This window comes from Salarias fasciatus, chromosome 22 (assembly GCF_902148845.1).
Source record: "Salarias fasciatus chromosome 22, fSalaFa1.1, whole genome shotgun sequence".
NCBI lineage: Eukaryota > Metazoa > Chordata > Actinopteri > Blenniiformes > Blenniidae > Salarias > Salarias fasciatus.
In genome coordinates this window covers 3757299-3775864 of record NC_043765.1, presented here as the reverse complement: position 1 = coordinate 3775864, position 18566 = coordinate 3757299, and the positions used below count along the sequence as shown (strand labels likewise).

The 18566-nt window shown below is 50.6% G+C and overlaps 1 protein-coding gene across 1 annotated transcript in view; it reads right to left on the bottom strand.

The window, feature by feature from the left end:
* The window catches only part of ext1b (exostosin glycosyltransferase 1b), a 113127-nt gene extending 94867 nt beyond the window's left edge, over positions 1-18260 (bottom strand). The window contains exon 1 of the mRNA XM_030082158.1: positions 16626-18260. Within this exon, the coding sequence (XP_029938018.1) occupies positions 16626-17569 (944 nt within the window). The 5' untranslated portion in view covers positions 17570-18260. The remainder of the gene's footprint in view (positions 1-16625) is intronic.
* Positions 18261-18566: the final 306 nt, after the last annotated feature.

Sequence of the window (18566 nt, the reverse complement as noted above, 5' to 3'; positions counted from 1 at the left end):
ATTTTATGGACGAACTTTTGACACAGATGTTCCTCTGTATTCTTTCACTTTGAGAATCCACAGGAAGTTCCCCCTGATTCAAAGCAACAATATTTGTTCACTATTTCACCTCCTGCTACCACAGTTTACTAGAAACAGTGTGCTAAAGATGTCGCTCCCCAGTCAGGACGTCTTGATGTGGACCCACCTCAGACTGTGTTAAAGCCGTTACTACTGAAATAACCAGGACTCACTGCGTCAGGAAGAAAAAAGTAATGCTTAGAAAATGATACTGTTTTCATGCCAAAGTTGCCTTGGATTTAAAAATCAGACTTTTTTTTTTGTGTCAGAAACCTACAGCCGTACATATTTTCACATCTGTAGAGTAAACCGGAGGAGCCTCGTTTCAGTGTTAGCAGAACCAGAATGACGATGCTGTTTCTCCAGCAGGTAGAAGCTTTTCACAGCTCTGCCTCTTTAGATGGACTTAACGCTGCTTTTGCCAATGAAACGTAGTGAAATTTCCTTTTATTTACACTTGTGTGAATGCACGAACGAGGGTGTTGGTGTGAACCGCGTCGAGACTGCAAAAGGCAAACCAAAAACTTTCAACGGCTGCAAATGACGAGGCAAGATCAACGGGTGCAAAAAAGAAAGGGACAGCAAGCTGGGATGGAGCCGAAATGCCATGAAGGAGCTGCATTACGTGCGTCAGGCAGGAGGAAAAGACTCGCTGCTGAAGTGGCCAAATGAGAAGGTGCAGGAGCTTTTTACAGTGTGGGCAAACCTCAAACCTCCAGCATGTAATAAAGATGATTGCGGCCTTTCCTCCTCGCAGTGTGTCGTCCGCAGAGTGACTGCAGACGGCCTGCTCAGCGTGCGCACTCTGATCACAGCGGCTCGCAGGGGCCATACCGCCGCCCGACTTTCCCCGGACTTCATTTATACTCCCGGATAACGCTTGCTGTGTCCAAGCTAATGGCGTACGTCTCAGCCAGGTTGTGTGATTTAACATTTCGTGACTTTCATTCTTCATTCTGGTCTCTATTATGCCTTCCAAACTAACTAGTGCCACTGACTCGCAGTCAAACTGCAACTTCATTTCTATTTTTGTCACATCCAGGCTGAATTACTGCCCCATATACTCAGTTTGAAAAAGTTTAATTACCAAAAATGAGATTTAAGTGGTTCGAATTCAGAATATATATAATGTAGCGTTAAAGCTGAAGTTAATAACATTCATTAGAATATACTGATCACCACTCTATCCTCCTTAGGGAGATAAATTGTTAAGTATTTCACTTATGTAGTAGTTTTCTACTGCAAAAACACACTCTTAAACACATTCACACACACCAATGGAGGCGGCTGCCATGCAAGATGCTCAATCCAAGCAATTTGGGGTTCTGGCTCAAGGACACGTCAACAGGCTGAGATTCAGGAATCAAACCCTCAACCTACTGGAGAGACGACTACTCCACCACCGGAGCCACGGCCAACCCAAGGGACAAAGATGGAGAAAAAGAATCAAGTCCCTGAGCCGCATCGAGAGAAAAACTTCTGCTAACACACAAAGCGTCTGCTTCACAGAACTTAAATTACTTATTAAATGAAAATGTGCCTGAAAAAAGTGTCGACAGTCACAAGAGCAAATGCAGCGAGGCACAATTTTTTTTTATCACCACTATCAACAAGGGAAAAGGATCTGATCAAACCCCGGAGAAAGATATGAAAGCGGTACAGATCAAGTTCATGCAATAAATATAACAAGAAAAGAAGATTATGAAGATTTTCTTTTTTCTGCAGGAAGATTTTCTGATTACTTGGGGGAGATTTAAAATGGAAAACGCGCAGCAGATCTGGCAGCAACGCCGAAGCTAAAGCAAACTTTGTAATGACACAGCCCTTAGATCTACTCGCCTCAGCCGTCCCAGCAGACACCGCAGCTGGGAAATGCATAGCAAGGCATCTATTTTTTGGAGATGCAGTCCGTCTGTTCTCGTTCCCGAGATCCTCCCCTGTGCCGTCCTCTAAAAAGTTTATCTGCATCCAGAGATGCCGCCGGCTTTGAGGCTCATTTGGTCTCGCTTCACACTCCACTTTAAATGCAATTTATTGAATAATGAATCTCCTCTGCTCTGCAGACGGGGTGATTTTTATAATTTCACTCAACATTCAGTCACAATGTATAAAAAAAAATTAAAAAAAAAAAAAAAAAAAAAGCAGGCCTTTAAGGTCACTCTCTCATCCCGGATGAAATTCAGATGGAATTCCATCACGCAGGAAGTCTGCTGCCTCCATGCAGCTGGGTGAGAATGCTGAGGTCCGGAGGCTGTCTGCATCCATGCAAGGGGAATGAGGAGGCTGGGTATGAGCGTACATGCTGCTTAATATGAAGAGCAAAAAAAAAAAATACATGAATAAAAACTCCTCTCGCTGATACATTATTCATGCTTCATAGCTTCTGGGGGTTCCACATGAGTGGCCACAGTTAGAGTTAGCACCGGGTTTCAGCCAAACAACATGCCGCTGAGTATGTAGGAGTGTGTGTGTGTGTGTGTGTGTGTGTGTGTGTGTGTGGACAAGAGATTGAGAATCCTGGGCGGGAAAGTTGCCTGCAGGCTCCGAAAAAAAGAACATTCACTGAGGAAAGCAGAAAAAAAAAAAAAAAAAAAAGGCGAGTCCGAGAACGGATGGAAGGACGCACTCCTGAATCAGCAGTACTTTGCTGAGGGGAACGAACACGGGCCGGGCATCACGCGCAACATATGCATATGCACAATTTAACACACACACATACACACAGAGAAGTGTAAATGTAACACGTACTCGTCTGGATTTCAGCCAAGTGATCCTTCCAGGCCAAAGGAGGAAAAACTCACTCTGCTACAAAAACACCAAGGTAGCTAAAGGTGACCAATCACACCGTTAATGCCGACCGTATTCAACTGTTAGGACTTTAATTGTCTTAACCCCCTCATGACGAGATCTATTTAATTTCAAACCGAACCCCATTTAAAAATATGCAGCGTTTTAACTCTCAATATGTGATTGTAAGTCCATTTAGGGAGCTGTTCAAACGCTGTTTCAAGTGAAAACGCAGTTTTTCTATTATTGTATCAGTAAAGTTTTGCGTTTTCCCAGCAAAGTGTTGAAAAACGCTGAAAACGGCGTAGTTTTATAGTGAAACCCTCACCTAACCCTGCTATATGAACACTTTCTGCTGCTTTCTGACGTCGTCAGCTCTCATGAACGGTTTTGGAGTTACGCTTGCGATAAGTATACGTTCCAGGGAAAACAAGGGGTTAAGCTCCTGAAAAAGTCGGTGAAGCCTTCAGAATATACCTGCGTATTTATAGACAGTGAGCCGAGTCGCTGTGAGCAAATACCTCCAAGTCACCAGATACTCCACAAACTCCAGACTGGGCCCACTGGCAAACAGAAGCGCTTTCTTTAACGCAGACAGGCACACACATCTGTGTCGGAGGAACCGCACGAGAATTTGACCCGTCACCTCGATACCGAGGCAACGACGGTGAAAACACCCTGAGCAGAGGGGGGGGGGGGGGACACGCACGCAACGGGCGACAACCAATCACACCGATCGCTTCGCCCGCGTCTGAATCGACTGGCGGCTCATTTTGATGAAAATAAGCAGGTTTCACTGCATAAATTTAAATGTCTATATTTCATCTAATGTGCGAGCCAGAGGGTTCGCAGGTTTTTAGAAACCTAATCACTCTCCCCTCAGGGAAGCGACACCGAGACTCCTCACAATTTCCATAACTTGCTGAACATTATTAAGTGTCTATCTGGCTGCTCCCTTCTCACCGGGGTCGCTCGGCAGGTCGGCGCTCGGCAGACCTCGTTTTTTCCTCCACGTGCGCGTCCCGTCACAGGCTGGACTCGAACCGGAATCCCCTACACCGGACAATAAAGCCCTACAATCCAAACCAGGCCGCTGAAACGCCGCGTCTTCAGTCCTGCTCTCAGTTACTTTCTAACCTTCAGATTCAGCTGAGGCTGCTTCAAACACCATAAATCGCTGGACTCCTAAATAATGCATCCTGTAACGCTTTGATTTCGCTCTTTGAAGGGACCATTATGCCTGATTTCAGGGCTTCGCTGCAGAACGTTCTCAGAGTTCCTCGCCACATGCGTGCGTGATGCAGCCGGTTCCTCGTGAAAACGTACAGAGGAGGGTGTTTGCTGCGGGAAGTTATTCAGAATCAAATGACTTTATTGATCCCCGGGGAGAAACTGCTTATGTTCCAGATGCTCAGCCCAAGAATAGAATTAAACACCGAAGGAAAGAGAACAACACGGTCATAAAACAAAGATTAAAATAAAAAGTGATACGCCGAGGCAAATACGAGGGGGGACCCAAAAGTTTCCGGACTGATTCTATTAATAAAAAAATACAATGAATTTCCGACTTTGGCCGCTAGATGTCGCTACAGGATAGCCTCATGCATAACTGTGCCAGGTTTGGTCTTCCCCCGTGATGCGGTCAGCTGACAGTCACTGTTTATGTTGACAGAGTTACACCCCGCTCTTCGATTTTTCAAGATGGCGGATATCCACGGATATGCGCTCTGTCAAAACATTTTCTTTTTTATTGGAAAAACAGCGGCAGAAACACTCACCATGTTGCAGACATTCTTTAAGAAGGATTCTTAGGGTGTCTGAGTGGTTTGGGCCCTTTAAGAGCGATCGGATTACATCACGAAGACCAGGCACGCAGAGGACAACAATCCACTTCCAGAACAGAGGAAAACGTCACAAAAACTGAAGAAGACGTCCTGGTAGATCCACGCAGGACTTTTGATGACATTGCAGATCTGATGGGAGTATTGTAGAGATCCAGACAGATAATCCTCAGGCGGTTATTAGAAGCAGTGAGACGAAGGCACCCGGAAATGGCCGCATCGTAGCTGACAGCAGACCACAGGACGCCCCGTTACGCACAGGAATAGCACCAAATGTTGTGCGTAAAGCCTATTTTTGGACTAAAACCGTGACCAGCCAGCCTCCCCACCGCCATATTCACCTGATCTGGCCCCAGACGACTGCTTTTTGTTGTCAAAGATGAAACTGGAGCGGCAGCGGAAAGGTAAGGCAGGCATACAGGCGGGGGAGGGAAAATCGAAGTTCAATCTTTCCGGCACAGTTACGCACGGTCATGGCGACTCTTCTGAACAGTGAAAATCTCGGGTGCAGCGTTGTATTCAAGCCAAAGGAGAGTACTTTGAAGGTGACAGTTTCAAATAATTGCGAAGATTAAAAAATAAAAAGTTATAAGTACAGTCCGGGAACTTTTGGGTCCACCCTCGTAGAACACACATCGCTCGGGCTCTGGCATTTTAGATGAGTGAAGACTTGGGCCAGTAGCTCCTGTTTGAAAAAAGTATTTAAAAAATCATCAGTCTGCAAACCTTACAACTAAAAGAGACATTTTTGTCCGAGTTGCCACTAAATAAAGAAATTTACCCTTGAGAAACTACACAAGTCAGAAATTCTTTGCTGTCTTTTTCACAAATATCCACACTATAACTCCAGTCCTTGCTGATTTTGTTTTACTAACTGGTCATTTTTCTCCTGTCGGTCTTTTTGCTTGGTTTCACCCATTTTCAGTGGAGGATGGATCCATGTCCAGGACGTATGCAGCTATACGGCGTATCGTATATTGGTAACCCATATGTGATTATTGTCACATGATACTATAAATGGATTTTTGTCTAGTGTCTGAACACACAAACAACTATATAAGTGGAGTTCAATAACCTTTTACCATCGAGGTAAACCAGAACATCAGACGAGAGAACATTAAAATATTTTTTTCCTCTTAGTCACCACAATGTGGCAAAATTGAGAAGCAGGCTTAATTCACTGGTGTGTCACTTTGTGAGAGCGACACGGAGCCACGGCAGAGCGGCTGAAGGTCACAGACCTCCGGTCGACCAGATCCGCCGCCAACAATCACGTCTTTCTTTTCCGCCGGTTACATAAGCCGAGGGCTGTGAAGCTCCTCGCTCCGTTCACCTGTCTCACCCCAGACAGCCAGGGAGCGCCGCGTCTCGCGAGCGGCGAAGGCAAACAAGATTCGGATGCTTTGAAAACAAAGTGCTGTCGTGTCTCAACTTTCTGGGGAAATAAACACTTCGGCTCACCCCCACAAAGAGCGCACAGCTCAGCGAGCAGCTAAACAAAGCGGGATGCTCGGCTGCGCCGCCTGAGACGTTCCCCACCGAGCCCCTGCTCTCCTCTTCCCACTGTACCTCGGCGGCTCCCTCTCTCAGCCGGATCACCGGCTTTCCCCGCTACAGCTCCCTCTCCTTCACTTCTCCTTTGTGTTTGCGATGTGGTTGGGCAGCCGGAGCGTACGGGAGCAGAAATGAAGTTGCCGAGAAAGAAAAAGCTTCCTGCAGTTGGTAGTAGAGCCGCAACAGATGGGTGTGGGCAGAGCTCGGTAGTCGAGTGTACATATCGCACCCGTGCAAACAGTCGGATTCACCTGTGGAAAAATGTCATTAAATCACTAAATTCCTGCGGAGCGGCGCTGCCTTTTGGGACTGACAGGCTGAGGTCTTGAAGCGATGTTGGCAGGCTTTTCCGTGAGACTTTTCCACATGTATGCAGAATTGACTATTGTGTATCTGGGCTTTTCAGGCTGTGGGTGGGAGTGTGAGACAGAAGGAATGACTGCATCAGAGGAAACTGTGAGCTGGGAAGAGCAAAGGAGGAGAAAAGACAGGAAGAAATTGCAGAGGAGAGTGGGCGTTAATTTAAAATATCCAGCACTGCCACCAGCAGCTGCACTTTGTCCGGCGTTGGCTGGCGAAAAACAAGCATGCACTCCTCTGCTTCATCTGAAAAGGAGGCCCCGTCAAGCTCATGAATAAACACCGCGCAGCACAACCGGCAAACAAACTGCCAAGGAGGCTGCGGAGAACGGCAACACACCCAGATAATTCTTTCCGTACTCTCTCCGGTCAATCACACGCCCACGTTCTGGGCACACTCAGGCTCTCCTCGGTGAGACCAGATGCCTTCTTTCCCTTGTAACCATCTCCTCTCATTCCCCGCCGCCACGTCCGCCCCTCCTCCCCCGTCAGTTTTGGCTAAGCCGCTGATCCGTGAAGTGCTGTGGAATCTGCCAGAACCAGAGCCTGGTTGTCCATTGCCGGAGCCGTGTGAGCGGCCATTGTTGCCAGTTGTCACCCTGGCTTTAAAGAGATGCGCAGGCAGGAGAAGTCGTAGCAGGAGGGGAGACGGAGTCGACGGAGAGCGCTGAAACACGGGGGGGGGGGGATAAAGGGCGACCATATGGAGAGGCTGCGATGTCAACAAGGCACAAGCGCTCCCTCTGGAACCAGAGCAAACTTTGGGACAATGGGAGCCCTCTGGGGCAGCCCCAACTTTTACACCCAAAGAGTGGGAGTCAAACCGAGCCATAAAGCTCCGAGAACCAGACGGGGGAAAGAGCCCTTCCATCAGCCTGCCAGGCAGCCAGATCAGCCCCAACAAAACCCTCTTTCTCTCCTTGAAGCCTTGGCCCCTTAAACTGGGAGACATGCACACATTCTTCAGTGACATAATGCTTTTTTAAGCTATTGCCCTATTCCACTCCCCCCGCCCCACCCGCCCCTCCGCCTCCTCCCCCTTCCCTTTACTCAGATTTCCTCCTTTTTCCCAATTACTATTTGAATATGAATACCAGCGGAGGGGTTAAGTGTTTGTTTTCTCTCTTGTGGCAGCGAGAAGTGAAGGAAGGAGGTCGGCGAGCAAGTCGCCGTCAAACGATCTGCAGTCCCATTGATGTGCCGTTGGTAGGTGTTTGCTGAACGGCCTCTCGGGGCAATAAAAAGCAGCCATTCTACAGGGCTATAAAAACTGGCTACTACCCCGCCAGCCCCCCCTCTGCTTCCCCCCCGGTGGAGTTGTTTCAACGCCCCGAGGGAGACGCGGAGCTCGCAGGAGGTGAGATCTGTAACAACTGCTGACAATGCCGACCGACAATGGCCTAATGGCCGTTTGGCTTTATTGTTACGAGAAGATAGCGTCATTTGACTCCAGTGTCCGCAACTGCCAGAGCAGATATAGGTCGGGGTTTCGGCCCGCTGCCCCTCGCTGACGAGATCACTGTGGTCAGGCGCTCCACGGCCCCGGTTCCCCGAGAGACAGTCACTCAGGACGAGGGACGACCGGACCACCAGCAACTCGTCCCCTACATCCGACACGGCCTGACCCATCACGCACCAACACACCCAACGCTGTGCTATTCAGTAGATGGAAGCGCTGTAACTACAGCCTCAAGTACTTGTGCCTACTTGCCCAGTGACACGAGGAAACAAGGCCACATCTGGGCAACCCATCCATTTATCTACACCAGCTTCGTCCAAGTTTTCCCAACCATCCGTGGCTGGATGTGGATGAAAGCAGGTTCCGCCCACAGGAGACAGACAGTCAGACAGACAGACAGACGCAGCCGGAGCTATGTCAAAATGTCTGGTCACCAACGGACATCAAACATGCTTCTAGACTGTGGGAAGAAACCCACACAAGCCACAACCACAGACTCGAACTGTGGATCTCCTCGATGTGAGGCGAGTGTGTGAACCTGCGACATGCTCACTGATTAACAGTCACCTCATCACTGGTGGGAAGATTTACTGAGAATCTGACTCTTATCCAAGATAACATCAACCTGCACGCTTCAACTGTGACTCACTGCTTAAACAGACCCGCCAATAACCCAACCACGGCAGAGGCCTACATGAATCATCACGACATGAACGGAAAGTCATTTAACCTTTCGGGGATTGAGAACCTGACATCTGGGCCATAAATCAATAAAACATTGTTCTGTGATACCAAACTGCATTGAATTGCATCATATGTGAATTTTACTGGTTTTAGACTCTGCATTACAATAATTATTATCATTGAGCAAACTGTATCATTAGCTGTAATTACAGTTTTGCGACTGCACCAATATTCCTCCCTGCTGCTCTGTCACAGTGTTCGATGGCGAGCTTCTTCTTTCACGGCGACACACCGTTTCAGTCACTCGGCGGAGTTTCAGTCGTGCGCCGACTGAAAGGATCGACGAAATCCGCAGTTAACTGACCAATTATCCACAGTAATAGGCAGTCTTAAAAATCTGAAAAAGCAGATGCAACACTAATTATTATAAGTAGAGCAACGGTTGTCAGTGGAGTCTGTGAAACAACAGTCATTTAGTTAACCGCATTAGCTGTCAAGGTCAATGGCAAAAGTGATAAATAAGGTTTTACTGCTACTTGCTATACTCCCGGTCTCCTTACATATTGATGTGTGAGAGGAAAATGTCAATTTTCTCTGAAGAAAAAAAAACAAAAAAAAAACTAATTGGAGACGCATCATCTCAAACTTACCGACTCCCTTCATTGTGCTATTTAAGCTCACTTCAGTGATTTTATCGTTTTTGATTGTTGCTGAAAAGTATTCTAAACGCCCCTTTTTCTCAAAGTACTGTAATAATTCACTGAGAGTGAAGGAGAGTGGCAGATTCCTCCGCTCTCTCTCTTTTGCTCGGTGCTGTAAATATGGAAAACAACGGCTCAGAAAAGTAAAGGTTCTAACTGTAAAACTAAATCCGTGAGATTTCCTAACAATGAGGCTGCTTAGACGTTAATCCGTCACGTTACTTGTCACTCAGGGTGTGGTCGTCTGAGCTCTCTCTTCTCTCTGTACCGTCCCGCAGGATCGTCTCTGTTTTAGCCGTCTGTCCGACACAGCAGATCGCCTCCTGCTCCCACCCGGACCAAACCAGATTCTGGTCATCTAACAAGACATTTGATTGTAGAACTGGTTTGTAACTGTGTATATTTAAAGTCTTGAGGTGCAGACGGGTGTTTAAACACAGCAGTTCTTCAATGATCCAGTTGACACATATTTGAGTGGGCGTCCTGTGAAGGGTTAAACCCTGAAAACATGAAGGAAGAAACGCCAGCAGATGAAATTGGAAATGTTGGAATGATGTAAAGGGGAATGTTGCTGCGTCTCGGCATGCCCCACGCCACACAGCCAGAGCCAAGAAGTGTGTGTGTGTTCCTTTTTTTTTTGTAACTTCATCTTTACTAGGAAAAAAAAGAAGAAGAAGAGACAGATGTCAAAGCGTTGAGCTCATTGTACTCTCCAAACCCACAGACAGCAGCCAGATCTTGCTTTCATCCCTCTCCGGCGGAGACTTTAATGAGGGGCCAATCACGCGTCTGTCCCGATCATCGCTTCTCGCCTCAGCCAGTCACGTACCTGTCGGCTTTAATTGAGTTCACCGGCGCCCAATCGGCTTCCCTCCCCGGCTTTTGTTCCCGCTCTGTTCTGCGCCGTCAGAGCCTCTGAAAACTGGGCGTCCGCTCGCGTTACCTGCCTGCAAAACTTTCTCACGCCGCTGCATCAGCAGCAGTGAAGGATGGGGAGTCAGAGAGAGGAGGAGTTCTACAACGTTCACACTGTTTTCTATTCATTCATCCCCCTTACAGACTTTGACAGTTGCGCGGACGAAGACGTTCTCACGTCTCGTTATTCTCCAGTCTTTCAATTAGAGCGGCTGCAGGGACAGCAGGCCTCATTTTTTGACACATCTCGACAAGTGAGCAGTTTTTAATGGGGGAAATGACTCTCGGGGCCGGACCACCGCTGTGCCAATACCTTCATCGATTTTCTGGTTTTTTTTTTTTGGAGGGAGGAACCTCCAAGCTGATCAATCTGCCTGCACCCCTGAGCCAGAAGCTGCCCGGCATGCACGGTGCTCCATGTCCACGCATGATGAGGGGAAGATGGGAATCAAACCGTCGATATTTGGACGGAGGACGAACCAAAATCACCACAAAGACGGCAGCGTCCGTCAGCTGGCTCAGGTTTTAGGCTGCACGAATGGAAAAACTCCAGCAAGTAAAGCTCGCCAAGTCTGTGTGAGCGAGTGCAGAGTTCATGTCCGACCCCCCCCCCCCCCCCCACCCCCCACCCCCCTCCCCCTCCCCCACCCCCACCCCGGTTCCCTCACCCCTCCACCGACACCACCTCTGAGGCCAGGGGCAGCTTGGCTGTGGTGGTAATCCCTCAATGAATGTGGGTCAGTAAGTGGGGCTTTGGCTCCGTCACTCAGCGAGGGGACAGACAGAGGGGCCGTGACCCCGGCCATCCTGTGCACACACACACACACATACATACACACACACACACACACACACAGGCACGGATGGATGAGCAGCTACACAAACTTGCACAAATGAAAACAAGGAGTAGAACTTTGCACAGGTCAACGGACTCCAAACAATCCCAGATCGAATCTGTTTCTCGGGAAACTAACTGGCGCGATCACATCTTTTTATTCAAACTGCCAACAATCCACCAAAAAGCTTCAGAATATTCAGAATGTGAACTGAATATTTGACGGATTCTGTTAATTGATGGGAGAAAATGACCTTTCGCGTCGTCCCCGTGGGCTCTGTGAGCTTAAATTCCTCATTTTTCGCCCTTTTCTGACAACTGACGGGTAATTGAAAAGTCAATCTCATTATTTGATCCCTAAAGAGACACTTTCAGTTAATGACCTGCTACACGAAACTACAAACCTGGTAAAGTGAAGACGTCCCTGTCAGACTGAGAGGTCAAACCTGGCCCTCCACACTCATGGAGCGGCTTGTTTTTGGCCCACGGGCCTTATGTCTGACACCCGAGTGGAGGGAAGCTGGTCGGAATAATGTTTTGGAATTACTGGTGTCGGGCGTCTGGGTTTCAAGCCGAGTTTTGCTACTTTTTGTTGAATAAGTGACTTTATAAAGACATGAGCCACACAGTGGTGCAGCGGTTTGCTCTCTGGCCTCACGGTGAGGAAATTCCCAGTTCGACTCCAGGCTTGAGGGAGAGTTTGTCTCATTTCTAATTTGATGATGTTTGGATCTGATCTTTTGTCAACAGTCATCTGGAATCGGCTCCGATCCCTGAAAGGATTAATGCCTCTTTCTCAAATCCCATAATTAACGTGAGAACCTCCAGCTGTTGTGTTGCTCCTCATTACAGAGTTGATATCTTCAAGTCGTGGAGGGCTGGTTTCAGAGACGCAGACGTTTAGAACATGTGGTGAATTTTTTCCTTTTTCTCATATCACACACCCCTAACTTCCAAGAAATCACCAGCTACAAAAAAAAAAAGAAAAAAGAAAAAAAAATGAGGCAGAGGGAACCAGTCAGGACTTGTAACCGTGACACACTGACTTGGCCCACATGTTACCGAGCGACTGGAGCGCACGGCTCACACAATTACGAGAGAGACAGGGAGGCAGAAGAGGCTGGAGGGGATCGGAGATGGATACACATCCTGATAAGATGAAATAACAAACACAGGTTTTATGTAGTTATGGGCTTAAATCCGTCTCTAAGACACCCGGCGAAATATCAAAGAGTCCTAATTAAGTTGCAGCGCGTTCAAACTAATTATCCTCCACATCATTAACATTCTCCGTCATGAGCCCGGTGCTTTATCTACGAGGGAGCAGGCAATCATGAAATATTCATGATTTATTAATCTGAGTACAGAAAAACAAACAATGGCGGCCCGGGGAGTGTGACACCCTCTCCTGCCAAACACGGTGGGAGCAGCGGCGTGTTCGCTCGTCGTTCTGCCCTACAGATCTCCATCAGGCGCCGCCGCCACGCCGTGTTCCACCCAGATCAGTATAGAAAGTACAACTGCAATAAAGGAGGAGGGGGGGAGGTGGGGGGGGGGCGGCGGCCTCCACTTCTCCTCCTTCCATCTCGCCGCTCACATCATTTTCTGGAGTGAGGGGGAATTTCTGCTGATGACACAGTTGTGAAAATGAAAACGCCACTCGGCCGGCTCCGTGTCACTGTCATCCACTCCTAATGGGAGCGACGTGCGCGGCGTCCCGGACTCTCCGCCGCTTTCATCCCCGCACTCCGGCGTTATCATCACTCCGTCTCACACCCACTCGCTCTTCAAAAAGCTTTGGCAAACACATTTCCTTCATCTCCTCTTGACATTGCTGTTCTCCGAATCTGGCGCGCCGGCCTCCGTCTCTCTCCTCCAGCTCTCCAGTCCCCCGGGTGACCTTGAGCGGCGGCCGCCAATGAAGTAGCTAAAGTACAAAGTCAATACGAGTCAACAAAGCTGGTTAAGTATTAAATGGGGGGATGATGACGCTGCCGTTAGCGGGGAAAGGGCTTAACCAAGAGCGGGAGGAGGAATACATGCGGGCCGGCTTTAATGGAACACTCAACAGTAATAATGATGTACTTTCTGCAATTGACTGCTGATATCGGACCAGACTGTACTTTGATTTCTGCGGGATAATCTGCTCGCCAGGAGAAAAGAGAGCACTTACCGCGCCCGCACAGCGGAGTCACTGCTGGCCTACATATGTGGAATAAACGGAGCGGCGTATGGAGACAAACACTGGAGCGTGGAGAGCAGCAGCGTTACAGTCCGGCTCCGAACGCGACGCCGTGCAAAGAAAAGCCTTTACATCAAGATATTCAACTGATTTAATCCAGGAAGCCTGGGAAGTATGCAGAGAAGTCATATTTTAGTTGGGTTTTTGATGCAGAAAAGGAGAAGTAAAGTGCTTATTTTCATAAATAATAAATATTCAATAACACCAAATTAGTCTCCCTATTAAAGTTAAAGCACTTCAGTTCTGCATGCTGCAGTTCAGGAGACGCCAGGCTGTTTACTCTCAAATATGAGAAGAAAAACCTCCATTAGGACGAGTGCAGCATATTCCGAAACTGAATTCAGTCGAGTATTTATATCTCGCTACGCTGTCGCAGGACGAAAAATACCTGGACTCTGCATGAGCAGCCTGTTTGAGCAAAGACGTCACTTTCTGATGCACTGCACTCACGGCGTGCAAAACTTTCAATTAATCGTGACACAGTTGACCATATGCATGAGCCCTTGGAAATAAATAAAGGAGAAACGACTTATTCCGCACATTCAAGGTCAGGAAAAGAAACGAATCGCAATTCTTCCATCCAGAGTATTCCAGAAAAAAAAAGTGGAGTTTCGTCACAACAAGGCACGGCATTACTGCAAAGAAATTTCACCCAGCGTGAAATTTTTCGACTGCCGAGCCTGTAATGGCCTTTCACCGCCCTCTGCCCGGATTACTGTCCGCAGCCCTAGAAACCCGGGTGGATAATGTAGCCGTGAATGGCTCCTTTCATCAGCGCTCGGCCATGGAAGTGGACCGGAGTGAGTCCGATTCAGAGCTGCTGCAGCTCACTAATCGATTGAATAAATGTGCGGAGTGTGTGCGTGTGTGTGTGTGCGTGTGTGTGTGTGTGTGTGTGTGAGTGCGGTGCTGTGGGTGGGAAGCCTCTCCAGGTCCCAGTCTGCCCTCCCGCTGCATTCTTCTGTCCGGCAGCATTCCTCCAGGGGGGTCAAAGGTCGGGAGAGGGAAGATGAGCGTGGAAGCAGCAGTGGTGTGTGTTCAGTGCGAGTGTGTGTGTGTGTGTGTGTGTGGGTGCGTGGATCTGCTCTCAGTGGGCGGATGTACAGTGACTGCGAGCAAGAGAAGGTTTTCAGCGTCGGTTCACACGACGTTTCCAGTGAAGACGCGTCGCTTCAGAGCCGAGCGTCCGGAGCGCCGGGGTTCGTCCCTGCAGCCGCCCGGGCCGCGGCGGCCGCTGCAGCAGCTGCTCCGACACGTGTGTGCATTCCTGAGTCTGCAGCAGCGCGTCGCCGCGAGGCATCGCCTGTCCGCCCTCGGCCTCCGGAGAGGCGGCGGCAGCCAGCTGGCGATGGCCGAGGCTCCTCAAAGGGCTTTAAGTTAGATTAAAACGGAGGCATCAGTTTGATTAAATTTAAACAGGCTGCTAAATCATAACAGAACGAAATGTTTTAAATATATTAGCTGTGCCGTGTTGCCAAATCCATAAGAGGGCTGGAAATCCGAGCACAGGTTAGGACCCACAAAAATCAATTAAGAAAAAAAAAATCCAATCTGGTTCACAAAGAAATAGAGAATCGGCGAGATGCTCCACATGGCAGCCAATCGCAAAACCGCCAAGCTAAACTCCGCAGAAGTGTTTTGTGAAAGTAAAATTGAATCTATTGAATCTGAGCAGGGACAGAAATCAAATCCAGCACTGATGCTGGAAATGAAATGACTAACAGGCAGCAGCATCGATCCAAATAAATCAACTGTGAAACACGGTGCAGTGGAAAGAGTGGGCAGCACGGGCTCCGATTTCCACGAACCGCGGCCATCAGCGGGATCAATCATCTGATTACGGCAGCGAGATGTTCCAGAGACAAGGCCACCTCTGGGAGCGGCGGCGGCGGGCCGCCCCGGTGCAGCGGCAGCGGCAGCGGGCCGCCCCGCGCCCCCAGACGACTGGAATGTCAGATAATGGATGGCATATCTCTCCAGGTGACACCGAGCCCAAGGCATCCCGGGAGGAGGAGGGGAGGAGCGTTTTGGGGGGGGGGGGGGGGGGGGGGGGGGGACGAATGGATAGACAAGTGCATGCTTGTGAAGTTTTGTTAGAGTTCCCTTTACTGCAGCAGACATGTGAAGAGCTGGAGGTTCTTGAGTTCACTCCAAGTTCAAGGAAAGTCGCTTCCATGTGTTTGTTTTAAGGACTAACCCCCCCCACCCCCCCACCCCCCATTGAAACATGCTCACTCTCCACATGCTGCCCACCTGTTTCCCTCCTACAACACACAACCCTTCAGCCCATCCAGGCTTTACAGACGCTGCAGTCCACAGCTGGATAAACCTGACGGCAGGTGTCTGCGGCGTGATCCGGCTCCGGCTCCGCCCTCCGCATTAAAACACACCAAGGCCTCGAGTGCAGCCTCGATCCCCAAGAGGGAGTCATTAATTATCACCTTGACAAAACCAGGCCTCCAAAATTAGAGGTAATCAACTGTCCCTGGGGGCTAAATGGGAAAACCGTGACACTAACTCCGGGAAATTAAGGTGGTAATCAACCCATTATGACTGATTTACATGCTCTCATCCACCTCGCCGTTCAGGATTCAGCCCGGCGTGTGACCCCCGGCGGCGTGAAGACCGCTCGTCATGACTCGCTCCAGCGCCGGGACCCGATTCTGGAGCAGAAACTCCCACGGCTGACTTTCACTTCATTTGCACTACCTACAAGGCGCAAATCAAACGTGCCCATGCATATCCTTGTAAAAGGCTGATGGGGGGGGGGGGTGAATTCCTCCATCTGAGGGAACGTCCAGGGAGTGAAAAACCTTTTTCCTCAGGGACACTCCAATAGACATACAGCATATCAAGGAGGGGGGGGCACAGGAAGGTTTCCAGTCCCACTCAGAGGATTTCAGCATCTCTACTGTGAATCATTTATCCTGCAGTTCAGACGGAGGACAGTCGCCACATCATTCTCCACAGAAAGGGGAAGCTCACAGCGGACGAGCTGATCTAATGAAAGCTCTGCCTCGGTCAGAGGAGAGGGATGAGGAGAGCGAGGAGGACCGGACGCTGCGCGCAGCGAGCGAGCGAGCGCGCGCGCTTTGGATGACGGCCGTGCGTAAACTGACTCCGTGCGTAAAAGCGCGGAGGAAACCAGCTTTCCCTTCAACACCAAAGCAGAACGAGGCGGACTTACTTGTCATACTCCGCGTTGTCCTTGTCGCAGCGCGCGTCCTTGTGCTTCTCCCAGTCTCTGCCGTGCCTGCAGGTGGTGAGCAGCACCACGTCCTCCCCGTTGTGGACGTGATATAAGGCATTCCTAGTGTCCGAGCCGATACCGGTCAGGTAGCGCTTCCCCTTGAACACCAGCAGGTATTTTCTAAAAGGCGGGATGGTGTTGTACTTCAGATAGCCCCTCTCCCCCCCCGTGATGGGGTGATCCCTGGAGAAGAGGGGGAGGGACACGTCGAAGTTGGGTCTGAAGTTGTCAATGCCGACGCTGGCCTTGGCCAGCATGGCCTGGCCGATGTCGAAGCCCAGCTCTTCCGTGTAGTCCGGCCACGTCCCCGAGTACAGGTTGAAGATGAGGTGGTTCCTGCCGTCGTTCCACAGGGGCAGGCTCTGGATCTTCGCCTTCAGGTTGTGGACGTACTGCGGGGACAGCTGGTCCCGGTCCAGGGTGTCCAGGCTCAGGACGAACAGGCACGCCTGTCCCGGGTCCGAGGTGTAATACCTGGAGCCCTCGATGATGGATAAAATACTCTGGTAGGTCTCTGAGATCTTCTCCCCCTTCTGCTGGGGGTAAACATAAACTTTGAATCCGTTCCTGCGGCACACGGAAAAGTCGAAGCAGGACTCCATGCGGCACATTCTGCCTTTGTAAACACTGGTGCTGACATCCTTCCTCTGCGCCGGAGACAGGCGCAGGTTGTACTCCTCGTTGTCCTGCTGGTCGCACGGCAGGAAGGAGTTTAACGGGTCCGAGTAGTGAGGCCAGCACTGGTCCAGCCGGGACCCGGTTCTGCCCCGGCCGTGCCGGCTCCTGCTCACCGCGGGAAGTTCCACTCCTCCGAGGTAGGCGAGCAGCACCACGCAGCAGCCGGCGGACAGCAGGATCAGGTAGCGTTTTTTGGCCTGCATGTGTCCTGGGAACGCGGGGCGAGTTGTCCACGAATCAGAAAGGTAAAGTCGCCCGAAGTGAGGCTGTCAGTGACCCCGGCCCCGCCGCTCCATCCCCCGGCTGCCTCCGACGATCCGCGACCCCCCTTCTGCGTAATCGGTTCCCAAATCCAGCAATTGATCCAGTGCATGTGGGCGATTTTACGAGCGGTGTCCGTCTGTCCCTCTTCTGCAGACTTTCGGCATGTCGCGCGGCGCCTAAACGCCGGGGCTCGCGAGCGCGTCCGGGGACCGGCGGGGTCCGGATCAGCCGCCGCGGCTCCGCAGCCGCATCCGGGCAGGGAAAACTGTCCGGGAACTCTCTCTCTCTCTCCCCCCCGGTGGGTCCGCGAGGCTCTCCCCGCCGTGGATGAGCGCGCCGCCGCCTCCCCGGGCTCGGTTCCGTCCTCTTCCCCCCGCTTCTCCCGCCACGCACCGGGGGGCGCGTCGCAGCGCAGGAGCGGCTCAGCGGTGCAACTGTAACCTGACGAATCCCTGCATTTCTCTTATTTCTCACGAGCTCCAGGCGCGCTCCAGCAGCGGGACCGTCATCCGCGGAGAGGCTCCGCGCTCCGCGCCACACTCCCGCACGCTCGCAGCGCCGCGCACTCACTGCTCCGCGAGACGGGATTCCTGGATCCCAGTGTCCAATTACCGAGTGCTCAGTTGTTCCGATTGTCGGTCGGTAACATTCCAATCCCGACACGACGGCAGCTGACGCGACGTCCCATCCAGGGACGCTCATTGGCCCGCGCCGCGGCGGAAGGGGCGGGACTTAGCGCCCATGCACCCATTCATAACCGGAGAGTCCTCCGCGCGTGCAAATTATGTGATTGTAAACCGGAGAGGATGTTTGGAGAGGAGCCGCGGAGCGCGGGTCTGAGGGCACGTGGGGGGTGGGGAGATGGGGGGGTTAAAAATGATTTGGGGGGTGGGGGGGGGGGGGGGGGGGAGGGGGAGGGGGGGGGGGTTAAAATCA